Here is a 19,210-nt window from a genome sequence, read left to right on the forward strand (position 1 = left end):
TTATTCCCCATTCCACACCTCCTTGTTTCCTCTCCTGGGGCTGGTCCCTACCCTGCCCCAAGGGTTCACATCTGTTTCCTCTCTTTTGTCACTCAGCCGTGAATGTGAGAGTTTTTCCAATGTACTTAAACATTACTAAGCTGAAGGTTTCAACATTGGTAAAGTACATAGGAAGTTAACTTTTCCACTGCTGTTTTTTCTGTGGCTGAAGATTAATATAGGTCTCCTATCAGAGATTTTGTCTGCAAATGCTCTGTGCCTTGCTCACATCTCTGATTCATTGTTTGTTTGTTTGTTTTTAAAGTTACAAAGTTTAGATGTAGTCTTTTGATATTCTTTTGACAACCTTGAAGAAGCTGGAAACAAATTCAGCTGTTTCTGGAGAGAAAGTTTGTGAGCAGTTTCTCTTTCTCTCTTTCTTTGCATTTCTCTTTCTTTGCAGGACTTTCTTTGAATTTGTTAGCTGTCAGACACTTCTGAGAACTTTTTATGTGTTTCAGTGCGGATGGGTGCATAACAGGGTCCGATTTTTGTTTTTGTTCTGTATTTTGTTACGCCTAAAGCCTGAGATACGTTCTTTCTGCTTTGCATTTTGAAATTAAAATAAATAACTGCTTGAGTCAAGTTAATAATGAAAGGTGTTAACTGGAGATCTATTTAAGATATGAGTAATCTTATCAAGAAAATTCATTTGTATTTATTTCCCCAATATGAACAAAATCCTCTGTTTATATATACTTGTTTAACAAGAAAAATGTTAAAATTAATAATAGAAATTCCTATCAAAAGTTCTCCTTCATACCTTAAGATCCATGATCCTAACAAACCGTGTAGATCATCATTATTGAACACACAAACTATGCCCTGTTAATACATTTTTTATAATGTAAAGATTCTTGCGATTGAGGCTAAAATGCATTGTTTTGAGTTTAAACCACATTGCTGCTGCTTCCATGCTGACCTTGAAAACATACCTGTTTTTAAAACATTTGCTATGACAAGCAGTGCATGACACTAAATAGGGATAGTTTATATAAACATCCAGCTGCACAGATGTTTGTACACAAGCTATGACTTGCTGTTTGGGATTACAGTTTGTGGACAGGATTGTTTAAAAAAACCACACAAACAACTACCTAACCAAAACATTTCATCAGAATAGTTTAACAAAGCCTGCATTATGTCTCTCACAACAGAACAGATGATGTATTAATAATTTTACCCAAATATCAGACAACATATGCGTCTGATGGAAAACTAGAAGAAAACTGATTAAAATGTATTGTCATGATATATATAATCACTTAACTACATTTGTTTTAAGCTAGTTTATATTAAAGGTATTCTGAAATGCTGAGCTATATGGTGGACTTCAAAATTGTTAAAGTATTTAAGATGTCCATTTGTATTAACATGCAAATTCTCCTCTAAAGTCATCTACCCTCCTGCACACAACTTCGCCCCCAAATGACTCATATTAAGGCTATCTGAACTTCACATGAAAAGAAGTAGGCCTGCAATCACTAAGTAGCCTTGCTTACATTTCAAAACCCAAACATTCCCCCCCACCCCCCATGTCTTATTGTCTAGTTTAAAACAAGTACAGTTATCTGTGTTACAAAAGGATAGTGGCAACTTTATGGCCAGTCATACAACTGCCCAGAGGAATTCAGGCAGAAACCCACCTTTTTCTCAAGGAATTTTTCTTAGGGCCTTGGTAGAATAGTTGGTCTCCGCAAGTCTTTTGCTTTTAATATGTTAGCTTAGTGCACACACCTGATAATGTATGTTTGTTATATTCAAAGTGTATTTGCAAGAGATACAGACAGCGTTATGGGTTCAGATCCTAAGCCTCCATTAAGGCCTGTGGAGGAACCAGGTGGGCACAGGTTGTGGGGAAGAGGTTGGAAGGAGGAACGCAATTCCCAGGATAGGAGGGGATGGGAGAGGACAGGGTTGTGTGGTGTTTAAATGTTGCTTGTAATTATTAGAATTGGGAGCACTGGCTGTTGGGAGTCTGAAAGGACAGGAAACAGGAAGGAGGGGGGAGGAGTTGAGAGGCTGGGAGAAAGCTACAGAGGGTGCAGCAGCAGCTTGGTAAAGGGGTTTCCACTTTGAAAAAAAAAAGTCCTGTTGAAGCTTGTTAGTACCTTGCCTGGTTGATACAACAGGTTGGGAAAGGAAAGAGATAGGAGAGAAACTGAGGGGGAAAAGAGTGGGCAAGTGAAGGTTGGTTGATAGATAGAAGTGGTAGGGTTAGGGGTGGGTACAGTAGGCAAGGGGAAAAGCCGAGTGCCAGATGGGGCAGGAACAGGTAGAGATGAATGTCCAAAAGAGGTGGTGCTCAAAAAGTGATGTCACCAGGTGTGATGCCATTGAAATGGATTAAGTTACCCTTCTCTATCAATCAGTCTCAACTGACAGCATTAGGGATACTTTAATATTACCAGTATGAATGTTCACAGAAGAAACCTGCTGCTAAGAGTTAAGCTTATCCAATTAGAAAACAGAAACACTAAACCTTTGACCTACATTTCCATACATAACTAACTCACTCAGCTTGAGTTTTGAACAAACTCTACAGAATGCAAAGTCTTTACATAAATTATCCCGTGAAAACCTGTAATTAGCAAATACATTTGCAAAAATCATAGGGATTCATGGACAATTTGCAAATTGGAAAAAAGGCTTCATATGTTTATTAAATTAATTGCTACAAATTATTCACTCAGCTCTGCTAGCCACTGAAGTGGAATTTCATTGATCAAGCTCAGTTCTGCATACAAACATTATGTTATTCAATATGTTCGGCAACCTAGGAGAAGTTTAAAACAGTACTTATTGAAAAGGATGATCATTGAAATTGAGCCGAGCTATTTAAAAAGGCTTCCTGATTGTATTTTGACACATTTAACAGATTCTCAAATACAGATAACAAATTTAATAATAATTTCAATGAAATAAAATACTCTCTCACAGTCCGACAAAAAGAAAAAAGCCCCCACACTCTAGCCCAGCAATTTAAAAGTACTTTCCTTCTAATCAAATAAAAGGTTTGGGTCGCATCTTGTGTTATCTTTAAATAAAAGTGATTGTTATAGCTTAGATGGCTGGATAAACTTTTACTGAATGAAAATAGAAACAGTATATATAATATGATTTTTTCAGGTTTATTTTTTAAAAAATCTGTCATTTTTCCACTATGGTCCCAACCCTGCAATGAGATTTGGTGGGTAGACTCCTGCTCTGCACCCATGTGGATTTGAACAGGCACCTTCCCAGACAGGATCAAGGCAAATCTCCATAACTGTGTATAACTAACATCCCTCTCTCAGTGCCTGATGACCCTTTCCTGATATTTCATTAGACGTCTGCTGAAAATCATGGGAAAAGCACAGAACAGAAGTTTCCTTCTAACTTTTAGGCCAAATGTTGAGCCAGAAGTAATCATGATGAAATCAATTCTGATTAAACTGCCTTCTAACACTGTTAAGCTGCCCACTCTATGCAGGGCCTAGACATGTTTGTTTGTTTATCTTTTTGTAAATAAAATTCATGTTCCAGCCTATGCACATAGTTTTAAAACATATTTTGGTCACTTCCACACTGGCTGGCTAAACAACATTAGATAGCAGTTTAACAAAAACAATGCTTAAACAAAGTTCATATGGGTACTTTTCTTGGTTGCCATTGACAGTACATGAGGCTGTGATGCTTGTGCCTTTCTGTTGCAAAAGGGAACTTCATTTCCTCTTTGGAAAATTGTAGAGCCTCAAGATGGCAGTCTCTTATCTGATATTTTAAAAATTATTCATTCTTATATTTAGTAATTATTGTTGCTGTTCACTCTTCACAATCAAATGTAATGATCAGTCTATTTATTATATTGTACCTATATTTAATTATTAGATATGTACTAAATACTAATCTATTATGGAAACCTTAATTGAGAGAGAAAACCAACGCACTACTTACATATCATAATGTTTAACTTCAATAACTCTGTGGTTAACATAATGAAACGTCATATGCATATTAAATATATATTTGAAATAGAAAATTTTGTTGGTATCTGAAATTGGGAGTTGAAAGAGATTTTTCTAGTTAATGAAGCAAATGCCAGTCTTATTGTAATTATTAAAGTAAAATAATTCCCAGTTACCACATAGCTGTTTGATTCATATATTATATATATAGTCCAACCATCAGGAAACATGCTATTTTATTCACTCAAGGTGAAATCCTGTCTCCATTGACGTCAATGGCAAAACTCCCATATAATTCAATGGGGCCAGAATTTCACCCACAGAGTATATAGGACTATTTGCATCCTTAAAGGTAAGCATGTGCGTAAGTGTTTGCAAGACTGGAGCCTTAATTGCAGAAAAACGTAATCTTACATTGACTGTTCTTGGGGAAGTCGAAGATCTACAAAGTATGGGCCACTGTTTCTGAGATTAATGTATTACTCGTGAAAAATCTAATTTTAATGGAAGGTAAAACCTTACTCAATTTTTCTCTTTAGAATCTCGAAATCTCTGATTCCTTACCATCTAAAATGCCAATTAAAAATGGGTTAGAAATAGAAGCAGAATCTGCTGCTTGTACTAAAGTGCAGTGTGCTCAGCGATTGAACCCAATATCTTTGTTTTTAAAATATTACTAAATTACTATTACCATGTCAAAAGCAACATAAACAAACCTTTGTCCTTTATACCTAATCTGTAATATTTAGTAGTTTGATACAAAAGTCTTCTTTGATCTGTAAGCACTATAGGGGGAGAACTGTTTTAAAATGATTAAACATTTTTATTTAAAAAAATTATTAATGCTATTAGTACATGTGTGATAATACTTAATAAAGTATCCAGGTGTCTTATTAGGTCTCTAATTTAAGACTGTAACAGTTCCAATTAGATTATCAGAGCTTTGTCCAGCTCCACTCTCTCCTCCCTTGTCACCTTTCCAGAATTTAAACAAATGCCTGTAAGAGTGTTCTTTGTGAAGATACTTCATCCATAAGGCCTTTCAAACTTTGAGTGATTTAACCAAAACAAAGGGGGAGAGCTCAGATTGCTGAAGGAAAACCACCTTGCGCTGCAGCTAGGATAGGAGCTGGTGATTTTGAAGCAGTTAGTGACAAACCGGCATCAGAGTACCCAAGGAAGAGGGTTGGGGAGGGGAGTTAGAAATAAAAACTATGAAGTGTACAGTTATGTTGTCCAAAATGGTATTCTTTTGCTTCGAAGAACTTGCTGGACTATTGATGTTTAATACAATTTGGTTTGCATGGAACATACAATCACGATCGGACAGAAAGATTTTTTGTTTCCTGGTGTCATCTATAGGAATTTATTGAATGCAATTCAAGGATAACCTATTGCAGCTCTTTGCATATTGACCGGGTTCCGTCCACAAGCAGGCAGAGGGCTTGCTTGTCCTGATGCTTTCTCTGTTTGTTCAAACGCCTGTGCTTTCCAGTTCCCCATCCTCCAGCCCTGCCGTGGCGTGCGACCTGGAAATCATGAAGAGCTTCTCTTTATTTGTATATTGTCTCTGAATTTGCCGGGGACGCTGCACTGTTTGTTCGTTGCCGGCTCCCTCTAGGGGGCCGATCTCCCCCTTTGGGTCCTCCTCACAGTCCTGGGTTTTACTGGCCGGGGTGCTGGCAACAGACTCCAAGGAGGTGCCTGCCTCCTCCAGGTGGGTGTAGCCCTTATTGCTGCTGGATGGGTCAGTCTGGGAGCCTCTCCCGACCTCCGGCGGAGTGACGGGAGGCGAGCCGCCCAGCTGCAGAGATTTGGAGTAGGTGGAAGAAGCAGCCTTGGCTGAAAGGCTGGTGGAGTCCAGCTCCCTGCTGCTAGCCCGAGTCTGAGGGGGGCCAGGGGAGAGGGGCCGCCTGGCGTCAGGCAGGCAGCTTGTGCTCTGGCGCCTCAGTACCCGCTGGGGCCTGCGCCCCTGCCCGGGCCCTAGGGGGCTGCCGCTGCCGAGCTCGCTCAGGCTCCGCTCGAACTCGCCCCGCGGGCTCGCCCGGGCCCCGGGCTCGCAGCTCTCCCCGCCCGTCCCCTCGGCCTGGCCCAGGGGCAGCAGGGGGAAGGCGCTGAGCGAGGAGCCCACCAGCGAGTCGGCGGTGCTGCGCCGGCCCCAGCCGGGCGCGGGGCTGCAGGGCGGGGTGGCGGCGCCCAGCGCGGCTCGCGCCCGGGGGATGCTGTAGACGGCCTCGGCCAGGCTGGGCGGGGAGGCGGAGAAGGAGGAGCAGCGGGGCGCGGGGGCGCCCAGGGCCGGGGGCCAGGAGCTCTGGGCCAGCCTGGCCGCGGCGCCCAAGGCTTCCCCCCCGCCGCCGCCGCCCAGCCCCCGGGCCTGCTGCACGTAACTGACGAAGCCATTGAGCGGGGCGGCGGCCGGGCCCCCGCCCTCCTTGGCCCGCAGGCTGTGCGCGTCGATGACGGTGGAGTAGAGGTCCCGCAGGTTGATGATCTTGGTCTTGCGGTCGCGGTTCTCGTGCAGCACCGCGTTGGCGCAGATGAAGAGGAAGATGCCGATGCCCATGATCAGGGGGCCCAGCACCTTGAGCTTGTCCGAGTGCAGGTAGCCCGAGAAGAGCTGGAAGAGGAAACCCACCGAGGAAGGGGCCGGCGCGGCGCGGGGGGACCCCCGGCTGCTGCTGGAGGAGGAGGAGGAGGCGTTGGCTCTGGGGGTGTCCGGGGGGGATCCCCCTTGCGCCCCCGGCTGGCCCCGGCTGGAGCGGTTTTTGGTGGCGCCGCCCTGCGCCGGCAGGTGTTTGCTCCCCCCGAAGCTGCCCTCCCGGTAGACGGGGCTGGGTTTGGGCCAATAGCCCACCACGGCCAAGGCGATGCCCACCAGCAGCACCAGGATGCCGCAGAGGGCGAGGAGCCCCGAGGCGGAGCACAGCTTCAGCTTGCCCTTCACCACCACCACGTCGTTCTTGCGCTTCTTTTTGGCTTTGCGTTTGCGTCTGGGGGCCTGGCTTTGGGGTCGCAGGGGGTCCTGTTTCCTGGCCGAGATCCTCAGGAGGCCTCCAGTGGCGATCATGGCTGGCTACCCGGGGCACTGCTCCCTAGAGCGGCTTCTGCTCCTGCAACAAAAGGGAGAGAAGAGGGTGAAGGCCGGGGACAGAGCTGGAGGAGCAGCTCCTCAACAGATACCTCACAAAATGCCCGTGCTTTAACACAGCCAGGGAAATCCGTATTTAGCTAAAGTCCTGACAAGCAGCGTCTCAGCCACTGACAAGCTGGGCCCTCTTAGGCATCCAGATAGCCAGGATAGCAACGTTAGGTAACCTGGGAAGGGAAGCAGCCATGTGTCCCTCCCATGACGTTGCTCAGTTCACTCTTTGCAAACAGCGAATTGACTTCTACAGACTCCAAAGGAGTTAAGGAAAGACTCGTGTCACCAGTGCAAACAAACAGAAGAGCATCCGTGCTGGGTAGAGAATGAGTCTGCAGGGCAGCCTGCTCCTGTCGTTGAAGAAGCTGCTGAGATCTTTCCTGGGCCCTGTTCCTCTAATGGGGTCAAAGGGTGAGACTGCACAGTGCAGGGGGTTGGTGTTAGCGGAAGTATCACGCAGAAGCCCGTGCCTTTTAGTGGTCTGGGTATTTTGGAAATAAAACCAGACGGGCAATACGAATTGTTTTATGGATGTCACTAATTGTATTACACTGCTTAAACATTGCTGAGGGATTTTAACCGATTACATACTTTTTGTGTCAGTGAATGGGAAATTAATTACTGGAAATACAGAAGGGAAGCATTTGAATACCCAGATAATAGTACCTTTTGGAAGCTTCTTCCAGATCATTTCCTTCGTATTTTAGCTGCAGTGATCTAGAAACCCATCCTCTTCTGCTTACGGTATGGGTACATCATCTGGACAGCTGCCTGATTTGGAAACATGTATGATGTTCAAAGTAACTGGTTATGTAACAGCAATGATTGCCCTTCCCCCCTCCATGTTAAAATGTAGCGGGTATATAAAGATAGTATGTCAAATTTTATTAAAGAGTGAATCACCATGAAAAAAGATAATGCGTCGGGAAACTGGCATGTGAAATAACATTCGTTACTTTATTTACGGTATCATCAGGATTCATCATCTGAGTATTCAAATGGCTAGGAGACAACTAAGTATGAACAATTCACACGATATTGCAAACCGTTCAGTGAAGCTTTGACATGCTGAAGAAGGGCTTTTCTCTCATTTTGGTGAAGCGTCTAAAATAATTTCCAGGAAGGAAATATGACAGCAATCAGTACAACATGCTTCATAAAGTTACATTCCTTGCCTTGAAAGCTGGTTAATAGCATCTAAAGTGATTCCTCCCCCCCACCCAGCTTCTTCTAAATTTCGTTTCTATTCCCAAATAGCCCCAGATTCGACAGTTTTGCGTTCCATTTGTTCTGAATATATTTTCCCATAAAATAATACTGAGGGCACTGTTTTGAGAGAACCTACAATATGTCTGGGAGTCATTTAACAATGAATGGAGTCTTGTCTCCTCTTTCCTATTATCAGACCATGTATTTGCCTTTTTTTTTTTTGTAAGAATGGTTTGGTACACAAGTGTAATTATCCGAGCATGATTTCTTTTTAAGTGGTGGCTTAGTTTGTGATCTGATACTCTCCACTACACCACTAGACAAGATGCTGTCTCAGTTAAGATGGAAAAACAGATGGCAATCAGACCTGAACAACGTTTGCAATCAATATTGCCTTGACACTTCCTTTTTGAATACGCAGAAACAAGGGTGGATGCGTGGGAGAGTGTGTTTTTTTTTAAACTACCAACTATTATTAATTATTGTATTATTAGAAAACAGAGAAAGTCAAACAGACGAAAGAGACGATACACAATACAGACGATACACAATCACATTCCATATAAACTGGATGTGGGATGTAATCATTAACAAACTGATACTTATGTCACAGTGAGCACTATTTAAATAATCCCCAGAGAATATGTCATGTTTTAACCCGGATCTCAATGACTATTTTAAGGATGCTCTGCTAAAACCGAATAGAATTGTTATTCTCACTCAGTCATAGGTATTAAAACGTACATGGTGGGGGCCGGATTAACACTTTGTTTCCTGGACACTAATAACTGAAGTTAAGATGCTCACTTGTCTGTTTTTGACCAATACAGGATTTTGTGTTGCTTCAGCTATTTGTATGTGTAGAAAATGGAAGAATAATCTCAGCTCGGAGGGAAATGAGTTATTTGAAAGGATGTTAATTTGCAACCATTGACCATTTGCTCGACATCACTTAGGACACTTTCTAGCATGCTGCAATAGATTTTGCAACGTTTACTAGGGACTAAAATGTTGTGGCTGACATGCTTGGCAGTATTTCATTATACATAACGGAGTTAGCAAAGTTGCTAGTTTACACTGGGTTTAGTTTCGATGCAGTTTCCAGTATATGCATGGCTGGCTGGCAGTATGTCTAACAATGAAGCTGCCTGTTAATGAGATAGGTCTGTAGCTATTATTGAGAATCGCTCGCCAGGTGGTCTGCCAGGTCTTTGAACTTTTGGTTGCTTCTACTAATGAAGAAATTCTGTGTACAAAATCCTCCAAGGGTCTCTAAGCCGGCTGGGCACCTAAGCCATGATCAAAGACCATTTGGCAACCAGCTAACAGCCCTTTGTAAATTTCCTACCCCGGCCCCCGTTTTATAACCACATCAACACGATGGACTATTTTTGTCGCCTCCAGGAAAGTAATGGGGCCATTCAGTGCTGAACTGCTGCCCCTGAATTTCTCCAAGACAGAGAAAACACACGTGAAAATTGACACCCCCCCCCGCTCCGCTCCCATCCCCCCGCCCCTTCTTAGACCAGACTAGGGTGAAAAAACCTTTCGGGATCGTGGGCGAAATTATTGCTCAAAATGGCAGCAAGTCTAACCTCACTTACCCAGGAAGACTGGGGCGGGAATCAAAGCTGGCAGCGAGGAGCTCAGGCACCATAAAGAAACCATGGAGAAACTTTCCAGCCCGAGTGGACATCTCAGCGCAGACACAGCCCCTCCAGATCCGTAATCTCGCCCTGGCTCATAATCCCAGCCGGGAATGCGGGAGGGATCGACCCGATCTTGTCAGCCCCCTCGGACAGAGCCATTCCAAGGAGTTTCCTAGAAGTGCTGTGCCTTCTCCATCCTTCATTCTTCCCTGCTTGTTTTATTGTTTCCCCCTGCCAGATGCAGCCTCCTCCTCCTGCCTGAGCCGGTGGTTGTTGCTAGTTGATTTGCCAGCCTGGCGGGCTCGCTGCTTTCTGCTGCTGCTGCTCTTGAATGGTGCTCCGGCAGCCGCGGCTGCTGTGCGGGCCGGACTCGGTGCTGTTGCTAGGAAACAGGAGCCATGACACAGGGAAATTGCTGCAGGATGGCAATCATTACCCTCCTAACTCGCCTCTTTAGGAACAGCCCCCCCCCCGTTCCCTGCCTCCCCCGGCTGCCGCCTGTTCCACCATGCCCACCTGCACGTAACGAGGTGAGCCTGCCAGCCCCGAGCCCTTCCTCCAGAAGCAAGCGGACGGGGCCATGGCATTGTCTGCAGCCAGGGTCCCCGCTGGCTCGCTCTCTGCCTCCTGCGCTCTCTTTGCAGAACTCCCTGCCTGATCGGCGTGGTCGCAGGGGAGATTAAAGACAGTCAGACCTTGGTTCCTTCGCTTTCTTCCCATCAAATATTTCACTGGCTCTCTGAGAGAAAGCAGGGAAGCACCAAATGCATCATTTTTAAAAAAAGTGCTTCCACCGTTTTGTGAACTTTTTTTTCTTTTTTTTTTCTTTTGGTCTGAAGTGTGGCTGAGCACAGTTGGTCTGAGGTGTATTCTCTTCTCCTCACTGACCTGTCAATCTCTTGTCAACAGCTATCTCTTGTTCAGTCTCCGGCTGAGAGAGACCCTGTCTGATTTTTTCGCCTTACTCCTGATACATCTCAATTCTTTGGGCTTCCTCCCTGAGCAGCAAGCAGGGGGGAAAGTGGGAGGATTTTTGTCTTTGTTCTCTAGAAATAATATCCAAGTAACTTTGCTGTCATTTCTCCCTTCCTGTCCTTCCTCACCTAGTGTAGGCAAAACAGAAGAGAGATGGTGTTTTCAAGATGAAATGATTCTGTTTGAAAAGGGGAAACACCAGATGCAGGGAGAGCTAGAGGATTTCTTTTTTTTTAATCTGAGGAGTGATCCAAGAAACAGATGAAAAGAGGGAGAATGCAAAAAAGAAAGAAACCGACAAACTGATGGCCAAGATATGAGATCTGGCCTTTATAGATACTGGGAAACAAAAGTCAGCTTTGAGCATCTTTGGGAAGATACTTGTTAAACTGAAGATATACAACGCTGTGTGACTGAAGGCCACAGAACACAGCCCACAGTGTCTTACTGAAGTGTTTCTCTTACACCTACCATGAGGTAATAGACCCATGGGTGACTGCATTGGGTGTAAATCAGGGGAGAACTTGGTCTTTTTTTGATGGCCACCACAAGCTAGAAAGGCAGGTTAAACAAAACAGCCAAGTGAATGTGGAAGTCTTGATGTCTAATTGGGATTTCACTGCTGTTTTATCTTGCAGAGTTTCTGGAATAGAGAGAGTGCACTTGCCTGTTTGTAAAAGTAGCCTTGGACTCCTATTCAAGCTAAAGAGGATTCTGGCCTCTGATCAAACAGTCCTTTCTCCTCCACCTCTGCTTGATCTATTGAGAGGCATGAATATGCTGCGTTCAACTAACTGCAAGTCTCCGAGGGACAATAAAGGGAAAGTTTTGAATCTGAAACTGGGATTTTAAAAATATAGGGCTCTACACGGAATGGAAGAATTGTAGGGAGAGGTTTTCTTCAGGTTTTTGCTATTAAATGCTTTTGACCCATCTATCATTGCCTGATTTGAGAACAAAAAAATCCCAAAGGGGCATACTTCCTATATGCATTTTAATCTCTGCTGAAGGCTGTATTGTCAAAATGGCTTGGGGCACAGTTTCTCTAGTACACATCAAACTTTTCCTTCTGAAACAGGGCCTAAATTTAAGATTTAGTATTCAAGGACTACTTTTCAAACTGCACTTTGAACAGTTTAATTGAACTTGAGTCTTCTGACATGCAGTAATTTGCTTTGTGTTCGACCCAGGATATCAGCAGAAACCAAACATATCACATCTGTTTCCACTGGAGACCTGTATCACATCAATAATGCAGCATCACCAGACTCTCCCTGAAGAGCCCCTGAGATAAAGAGAGAAAGACAGAGGTTTTACATGAAACGGAGACCCTTTTCCTACCTGAGTCACTTGTTCTATTTCAGTCAAGCCAAACCATTTTATTTATACCTTCCTCAAATAGCTTCAAAAGTTTTGAGTCACTAGGCCATCTCCTTGATACTCAGGGGTTTCAAAACATACAAAACAAAGGGCATCATAGTCCAGTCCAGGTATTGCGAAAAGAAAGGCAGCTAAGCTCTTGACGACAACAACAGCAATATAATAAAGATGATAAAGTGTTACAATAATATAAAGACAGAGACAAGCTGTATAATCACAAGACTTGGACTTTGATCTCACATTATATAAAGATCGTCCCTATAATCACAGACCTGACTCCTTATAGCAAGTCACAATGCTGAGTTGTATATCATTAAACTACTGTGCCTTATTGTTTCCTAAGAAACTTATTGAAAACTGATCAAATATTTACTATTCCATTTTCTTATTTGATAGGGAGCTTTGGGGAAGGTTGCTTTTATACTCCCAGAGGTGATGGGTGGAGGTGGAAGGGAGCTTTTCTACTGATTTGGTTTACTATTTGGCTGAGTGACTTTGTAATTGTCCGTGTAATGTTTATACTGATTGCTTAATGCTGCTAGCAGGTTTCATTTATGTGTTATCCATATATGATTATTTAATGCTTCTGGGTGTTTATTAATGCTTATTATGTTGTAAGACTAATTCATTGTCAAGAAACCTAGAGCCTTTAGTATGGGTATATTTTATTGTACAAGTCTAAATAAATAAAACCCCTAAGGTATAGCTAAAATAAGAAGCAGGAAAAAAAATAGCAAAAAAATTCTGTAACTTTACCTACCTAGGAAAAATACAACTCTTGGGACTATATGGTTGGTTATCAAATATGTTTGGATTAATTCAGATATCTAAAGCCCACTATGTCAGATAATCTAACACTATGAAGCACTAACAGTGACTCCATGGTTAAGATTGCATTGGGATTTGCACATAAAGCAGAACTTCTGATTTATACTTTAATACATGTATTTTTTCTTGATATTTGACACAATAATTCTTCAAAGGGCAATTGCATTTTTAATGTAGTTTTTCCACAGGAAATGTATAAAAATATTCACTCTTTGAAATTTTGCATATATCCCTCCCATTTCTTTGCACTCCTTTAACTCAACACAGATGTGTATGTATATTTATTTGTATTGAGGTAATACATATGGGCTCCAGTCATGGATCACGGTCTCATTGTGCCAGGCACTGTACAAAGACATACTAAAGAGTTGGTACCTGCCTTAAAGTGCTTTACAATCTAAGTATGAGATGAATGTTAAAATAAAAAGATAGAATGAAGAGAGAACTTTAAACAGGCTTCAGCTTTCCCCAAAGTAACTCATCCTTACAATCTCTCAGAGACAGATTAAGTAGTGGACCCCCCTGACTGTTGGAGGGTCATTCCCAACTCAAACCATGGGCTGCCACCCTAGCAGAGTACTAGCTGTACAGGAAGGATGGCCACTTATCTGGGATGAAACTCTGGGTTGCTTCTAGCCACATCACTTGTTCTCACTTAAAAGCTCACTTTAATTTTAAATTTAATCTATAGTATATTTGTTACATGCACTGTAAAATAACACTGTACCCATTGTGTCCATACTCTTTAAAAATATATTTAAAAACAGCTCAGAGTATTTATTGGTGGAATCTAAGGCCTTGTCTACACTGGAAAATTTTCCCAGTTATAGTTACATAGCTGTACCAGTATAGTTATAATCATATAACCCCCCATGTGCACACTCTAATTCTAGTATAAAAGTGGCTTTTTTGGTTTAGCTTAAATCACTTCCCAAGTTATATAAGATGAACAAGACCAACAACAACAAAGGAAAAAGAGGCACCCCTACTGGAATAAGAGTGTTGACATGGGAGTTGTACTGAAATTCTAGTTTAAATTCACACCTTAAGTTATAGCGAAAAAACCTTCCTAGGTAGACAAGGCCTAAGATAAATGGTGAGACAGAAAGTGCATACTGGTGGGGAGTGTGGTATGATGAATATTATCACAAACTAATGATGATCTGGTCGCTCAGATACAAAGGAGCAAAGCAGAACTATCAGTGAGTTATATAAGTTCATCCTCACAGAAAATATATGTGAAAGCCCTCATTGTACATTGTACCCTCATAGGACTTATCTGAAGCATTTAGAATCAGAGATAACTTTACTTTTCATTGTCTAGGAAGCCTTAGGATAATTCACTGAGAGCTAATGGCAATTTACATGTCTGTTCTTTCAAAATAAATTATGGCTCAGATGCATACTGCTGGTAATGCTCTGCAGGATGAAAGAAACGCACAGCCATGAAATCTGGCTATTGAAAAGTAAAGTCACTTAACATTTTAAGATGGACAGGCTTTTGCAATAAGAGTGAAGGAGCTGCTGATCTCATTTTTGTTTTCATTGAAATTCACTGTAAATAGATGCTGATTTTTTGAGGCATGTAGTGACACCTAGCACAATCTGTATATTTATGAAATTGACATTCTACTGAAAGCTTTAAGCGAAAGGACTGACTGTTAAAAGCTCCTGGGTCAGTTGTCAGATAGAGCAGAAAGATCACATCCCGGGATTAGAAACAGCATTCAGGGCATGTGTCATTCAGTTTCTTTTAAGTGTCCTACACTTGACTTCTCAGCTTGTATAGAAAGCTGGAAGAACTTTTCCAGCCATGTTAATCATTTTGATCTGTTGGCCCTAAACAACAGAACTGCAAATTCCCTTTTCAGTGCCTTGTAACTCATTAACTCATTGCACACACACACAGTATAATCCTGACTATTAGAATACCCACAGGCCCCCCCTCCCCAATCTAGAACTAAAATAACATTAGCCAAACACTATTCGGATCCCTTCTTTTTGTATGCCCTCCCCCAGCCCAATTCTGATTGGGCCCCAATACCATTATCTAAGTAATAATAATAATGAATAACTATTGAAAGCTCCCTTTTAATGAATGCTTGGTGTATGGTCTTGTTTTATTAACTTTAGGTTAATAACTTTTCATTAGTACCCAAACATAATTTTTGTTGCCCACATTTGGATGGTTGGGACTCTTCAGTATGATGAAATTCATTATAATGAACATGTGTTTCATAAAATCAATAAATCATGGATAGCTGGTTTTATCTTTCAAACTCACAAGTAATCTTTTGAAGTCTGCGGGGTTGTGCTTGCTTATGAAAGTGGTGATGCCAAAGTATGTTCAGCTGAGTTTTGGAAAATGGAAGTGATGCGGTAAAGTAACTAACATGCATGTCCAAGCTTTTGCCATAGAAGGAGAATATTAGAGTGCCGCAGTAACATATACGTCACATGCTCTTTTTTTTCCCTAGCAGAACTGATGCGAGGAATTTTTTTGCTCTTGATAATTTAATGTAGCTCTGCAGAATTCTATTTATCTAGATTAAAAAAAATCTGTCGCTAACAGCACCGTACATGAATTTTTCAACAAGGAGAGGTGTATGACCCTTATCCACATCACTCAGCATAACTACTGACATCAAAAGGGTTTTGATGAGCAAATGAGAACACTGCTTAACCATGAAGTGCTAAATGTTGTATCTTGAGGCGATCTTCCTTAACAAACTGTATGTAAAGTTATGAAATAATTTGGTCAAGTTAGTCAAACTACAGTGACAAGGGAGTGTAGCTGGGAAAGGCTGGCTAGGCAGCTGATGTAGGATGACCAGATGTCCCGATTTTCGGGTCTTTTTCTTATATGGGCTCCTATTACCTCCCATAACCTGTCCTGATTTTTCACACTTGCTGTCTGGTCACCCTAAACTGATGTGCTTTGACCATTGTTTATTACATTAGTCTTTATTATCTTACTGTTACCGTATGAGTTCCCTGTTTGTTTATTGCAAGCATCTATTGTCTCTTATCATATGCTTAGATTGTAAACTATTTGGGACAAGGTCTATGTACAGTGCCTGTGTAACAGGGTAGCTGGCCCCTTAACTGATATTGGGCTCAGGTCTCCTGTTCCAGTCTTGGTGTGCCCTAGTTTGGTGTAATGAGGAAGGCAGGGCTGCTCCTGGGAGCTATAAATGAGAGCAGGCCCAAAGGTAAGGGAGAGTGTAGAATCGAGAGGTGGGGGAGAAGAGCTGAGGGTGTCTAGAGAAGTAGAGAGAGCTCAGAAGAAAAGCAGAGCTTGGCTGAAAACTTCAGGGAATGGATGCCCCTGAAGGAAGGAGCAGTAAGAGTTCCCTAGTTGAGCAGTGGAACTATAGCAGGTGGGCAAAAGCTGAAGGTGGTCAGGGGTCACCTGCAAACTTCCCCAGGCCAGACAACCATGACTGGGGAGGACTGAAGGCTGAGATCCACAGAGGGAGATGCCTGCTGGCTCTCTGAACTGGAAGGCCAGAGAGGGCTAAAGGCTGGGGAATGATGGAGGAGTGAGCCCACTGATGTCTCTGGGACAGAGATAGAATTATATCTGAGAAGGAAGCAGGGAAGAGAAGCATCCCGACTAGATGGGCTAGGGGGAGGCATGGTGAGAGATCCTGGAAACAGACTTGAGAGTCAAAGTGGGGGTGAGAGTCTGGAGTTGTATTTGGTGTGTTGATGGACTATTGGGACTTGAAGGATTGAATATACTCTTTGGACTGTGCTGAGAATTCTGGATTATGGTTGTGGGACTCCTGTAATAAATTAACCCTGTAAAAGGCTATTTATATTTGGAAAGTTTGTGTGGAGTTACTGGGGACCCCGGAAGAGGGAAATTGAGGCAGGCCAGCTTGTTGGGCCACCGTGAGACAATGGGGGGTTCCTTAGGTGGTGATCTGAACTTTTACAACCTACCACAATGGGGCCTCAGTTCTTGAGTGGGGTGTCTAGGTACTACCAGAATACAATAAATAATAGTAATAATTATAATGACAAATGAAAGGTGATCTGTGCAACCAATAAAAGCATGGTGTGCAGAGAGCATAGACTGTGTAGACTGTACCCTCTTTTATCAGCCCAAGGAATAAGACAATAGATGCATCATCATCTTTAAAAGAAGTGTGTTGTCAGATCAGCATTCATTGTGTTCTTGTGCATTTTTATATAGGTGTTTATGCTCTTAAGTTCTTAAAAGAGTAATTTAGCATTATAAAAATGGCATTATTAAAATACGATAATGATGTGCTATTAAGATTGGTCAGCCCAATATTTTGATCTGTATTTGTGTCTTTTTCAGAATCTCAGCCATTCCACCAAGGCTGCCAGTTATTGTGCTGATTTTGTTGTTGTTGTTGTTTTTTGTGATGTGGACACCTGCTTGCCCACTAGAAACTGGATCAAGACCACAAACTCACATAACAGCAATTACATGGCAACAATGTTTAGTGAATACTAATTCTGTTTACTGATAGATAATAAATGCCACCCTTGTGCTCAAAGGCTCCATATTGCATTACCAGATGTTTGAGACATACAAAGGTCAGACAGACAGGGCCAGATCCATGATCCAATTTCAGCATTGTAAAGGAGCTGGGAATATGCTTTCCTGGGGCAGCTCAGGAATTACTGGACTTGTAGAGCTCTATGCCACCCCTTCACAGCCTCCTCAGGATAGGGGGCATGTTGCAGGGGCATCAAGGGCATGGCTGAGGGGAAGTGTAAAAGTGTATCTTAGGTGACCAAAGTCTAACAAACATAAACAAAAGTTCTTCTCATAACCTAATAGCCAACAATCAAACTTGCTTTAACTCAAGATATATGTAACAAATAATGGTCCATAGCTGGTAAATGCTAAAACGAATAAACAATGAAATCATTTTCAGAATTAGTGAATATTATAATTAAGCTGTATGCCACTTAATTAAAAACAATGAAGATGTTCTACAACACTTCATATCAAGGGGATGACCATTATTTCTTTGGAATTCATGATATACACACATGTGACTGTAATTTGTTTTTTTAATATGACTGCAGTGAGTAATTCCTTTCTAGTGAAGCATTAGTCAAATGCCCAGTATTGTATAATTCTTCTAATTCAGTTTCCAGCCTTTGTAGTATCAAGTTATACTGCTGACCCTGATTTAAATAAATACGTAAATATAGCTCTCTGTATTTCTCATCTGTATAGATATATCTGAATGGGATTTATGGAATTCTACAGACATACAGTAAACACTATTTTTGCCCACATTAGGGTACATTCACAGCAGTAAATCACCAGGAGTAGTTACTTCACTAATGTAGAAACATTATCAAAAAAGAGAAAAACAGAATAATTAAAAAGGGACTCTTAGCAACATTGCATATCCCTTCTGTTCCTCTTTCCATTTTCCTTCCTTTAAATTTAAGGAGAGAAAAACAAGAGAGACTAAATACAGACTAAAATGATTTATAGTTAAGATCCAAACCCTGCTTGCTCTAATCATCTGACTAGTCCACTGGGGAAGATCATGATCTAGTTGCATCTGTATATCTATACTGAAGTCAATTAATGTACTCTAGAGTTTGGTCGGTGATACTGAGAGCAACATCTGGCCCGCTGACTGCCCTGGCAATATTTGCTTGTATAAAGCAACAAGGATTTGGCCCCAAATGTAAAACACACCTCATACTGTTCATAAAACAATCTTGGTGTTTTGAGAGGACCCTTTAGATTTGCAGGTTCCTAAGGAGGATAAATATTTTCTGTGAGTGGAAGGAGAATGCATATTGCATAGCATTATGCAGAGGTTATTTGATTTTCAGGCAGTTTTATATCCATATTTTTTAAACAGTCACTTCATTTAGTTTTATTTACAGTTACTAGTGTGTTGAAAGAGAGTAAGTATGCTGGAGGGCATGCTCAGAAAACAAACGTAGCATCAGTTTTGTATTTCTGCCATTTATCTGTGAATAGATTGCCCTGCTCAAGGGAGAGAGGTGAGGACCTTTCCTGCTGTTTGATA

The 19,210-nt window shown here is 42.0% G+C and overlaps 1 protein-coding gene across 2 annotated transcripts; it reads right to left on the reverse strand.

The window, feature by feature from the left end:
• Positions 1-674: 674 nt before the first annotated feature.
• TMEM200C (transmembrane protein 200C) lies at positions 675-10,435 on the reverse strand. 2 transcript variants are annotated; one of them, XM_073331545.2, is made up of 3 exons: positions 9,942-10,435; positions 7,795-7,899; positions 675-7,096 (listed from the first exon to the last, which is right to left on the reverse strand). In XM_073331545.2, exon 3 carries the CDS (start codon positions 7,051-7,053, stop codon positions 5,461-5,463), a length of 1,593 nt encoding a protein of 530 aa, XP_073187646.2. In that variant the 5' UTR covers positions 7,054-7,096; positions 7,795-7,899; positions 9,942-10,435; the 3' UTR covers positions 675-5,460. The 2 variants fall into 2 exon arrangements, with proteins under 2 accessions (XP_073187646.2, XP_073187648.2); XM_073331547.2 differs by lacking the exon at positions 7,795-7,899.
• Between the last annotated feature and the right edge of the window lie 8,775 nt (positions 10,436-19,210).

This window comes from Lepidochelys kempii, chromosome 2, assembly GCF_965140285.1.
Source record: "Lepidochelys kempii isolate rLepKem1 chromosome 2, rLepKem1.hap1, whole genome shotgun sequence".
NCBI classification, from domain to species: Eukaryota; Metazoa; Chordata; order Testudines; family Cheloniidae; genus Lepidochelys; species Lepidochelys kempii.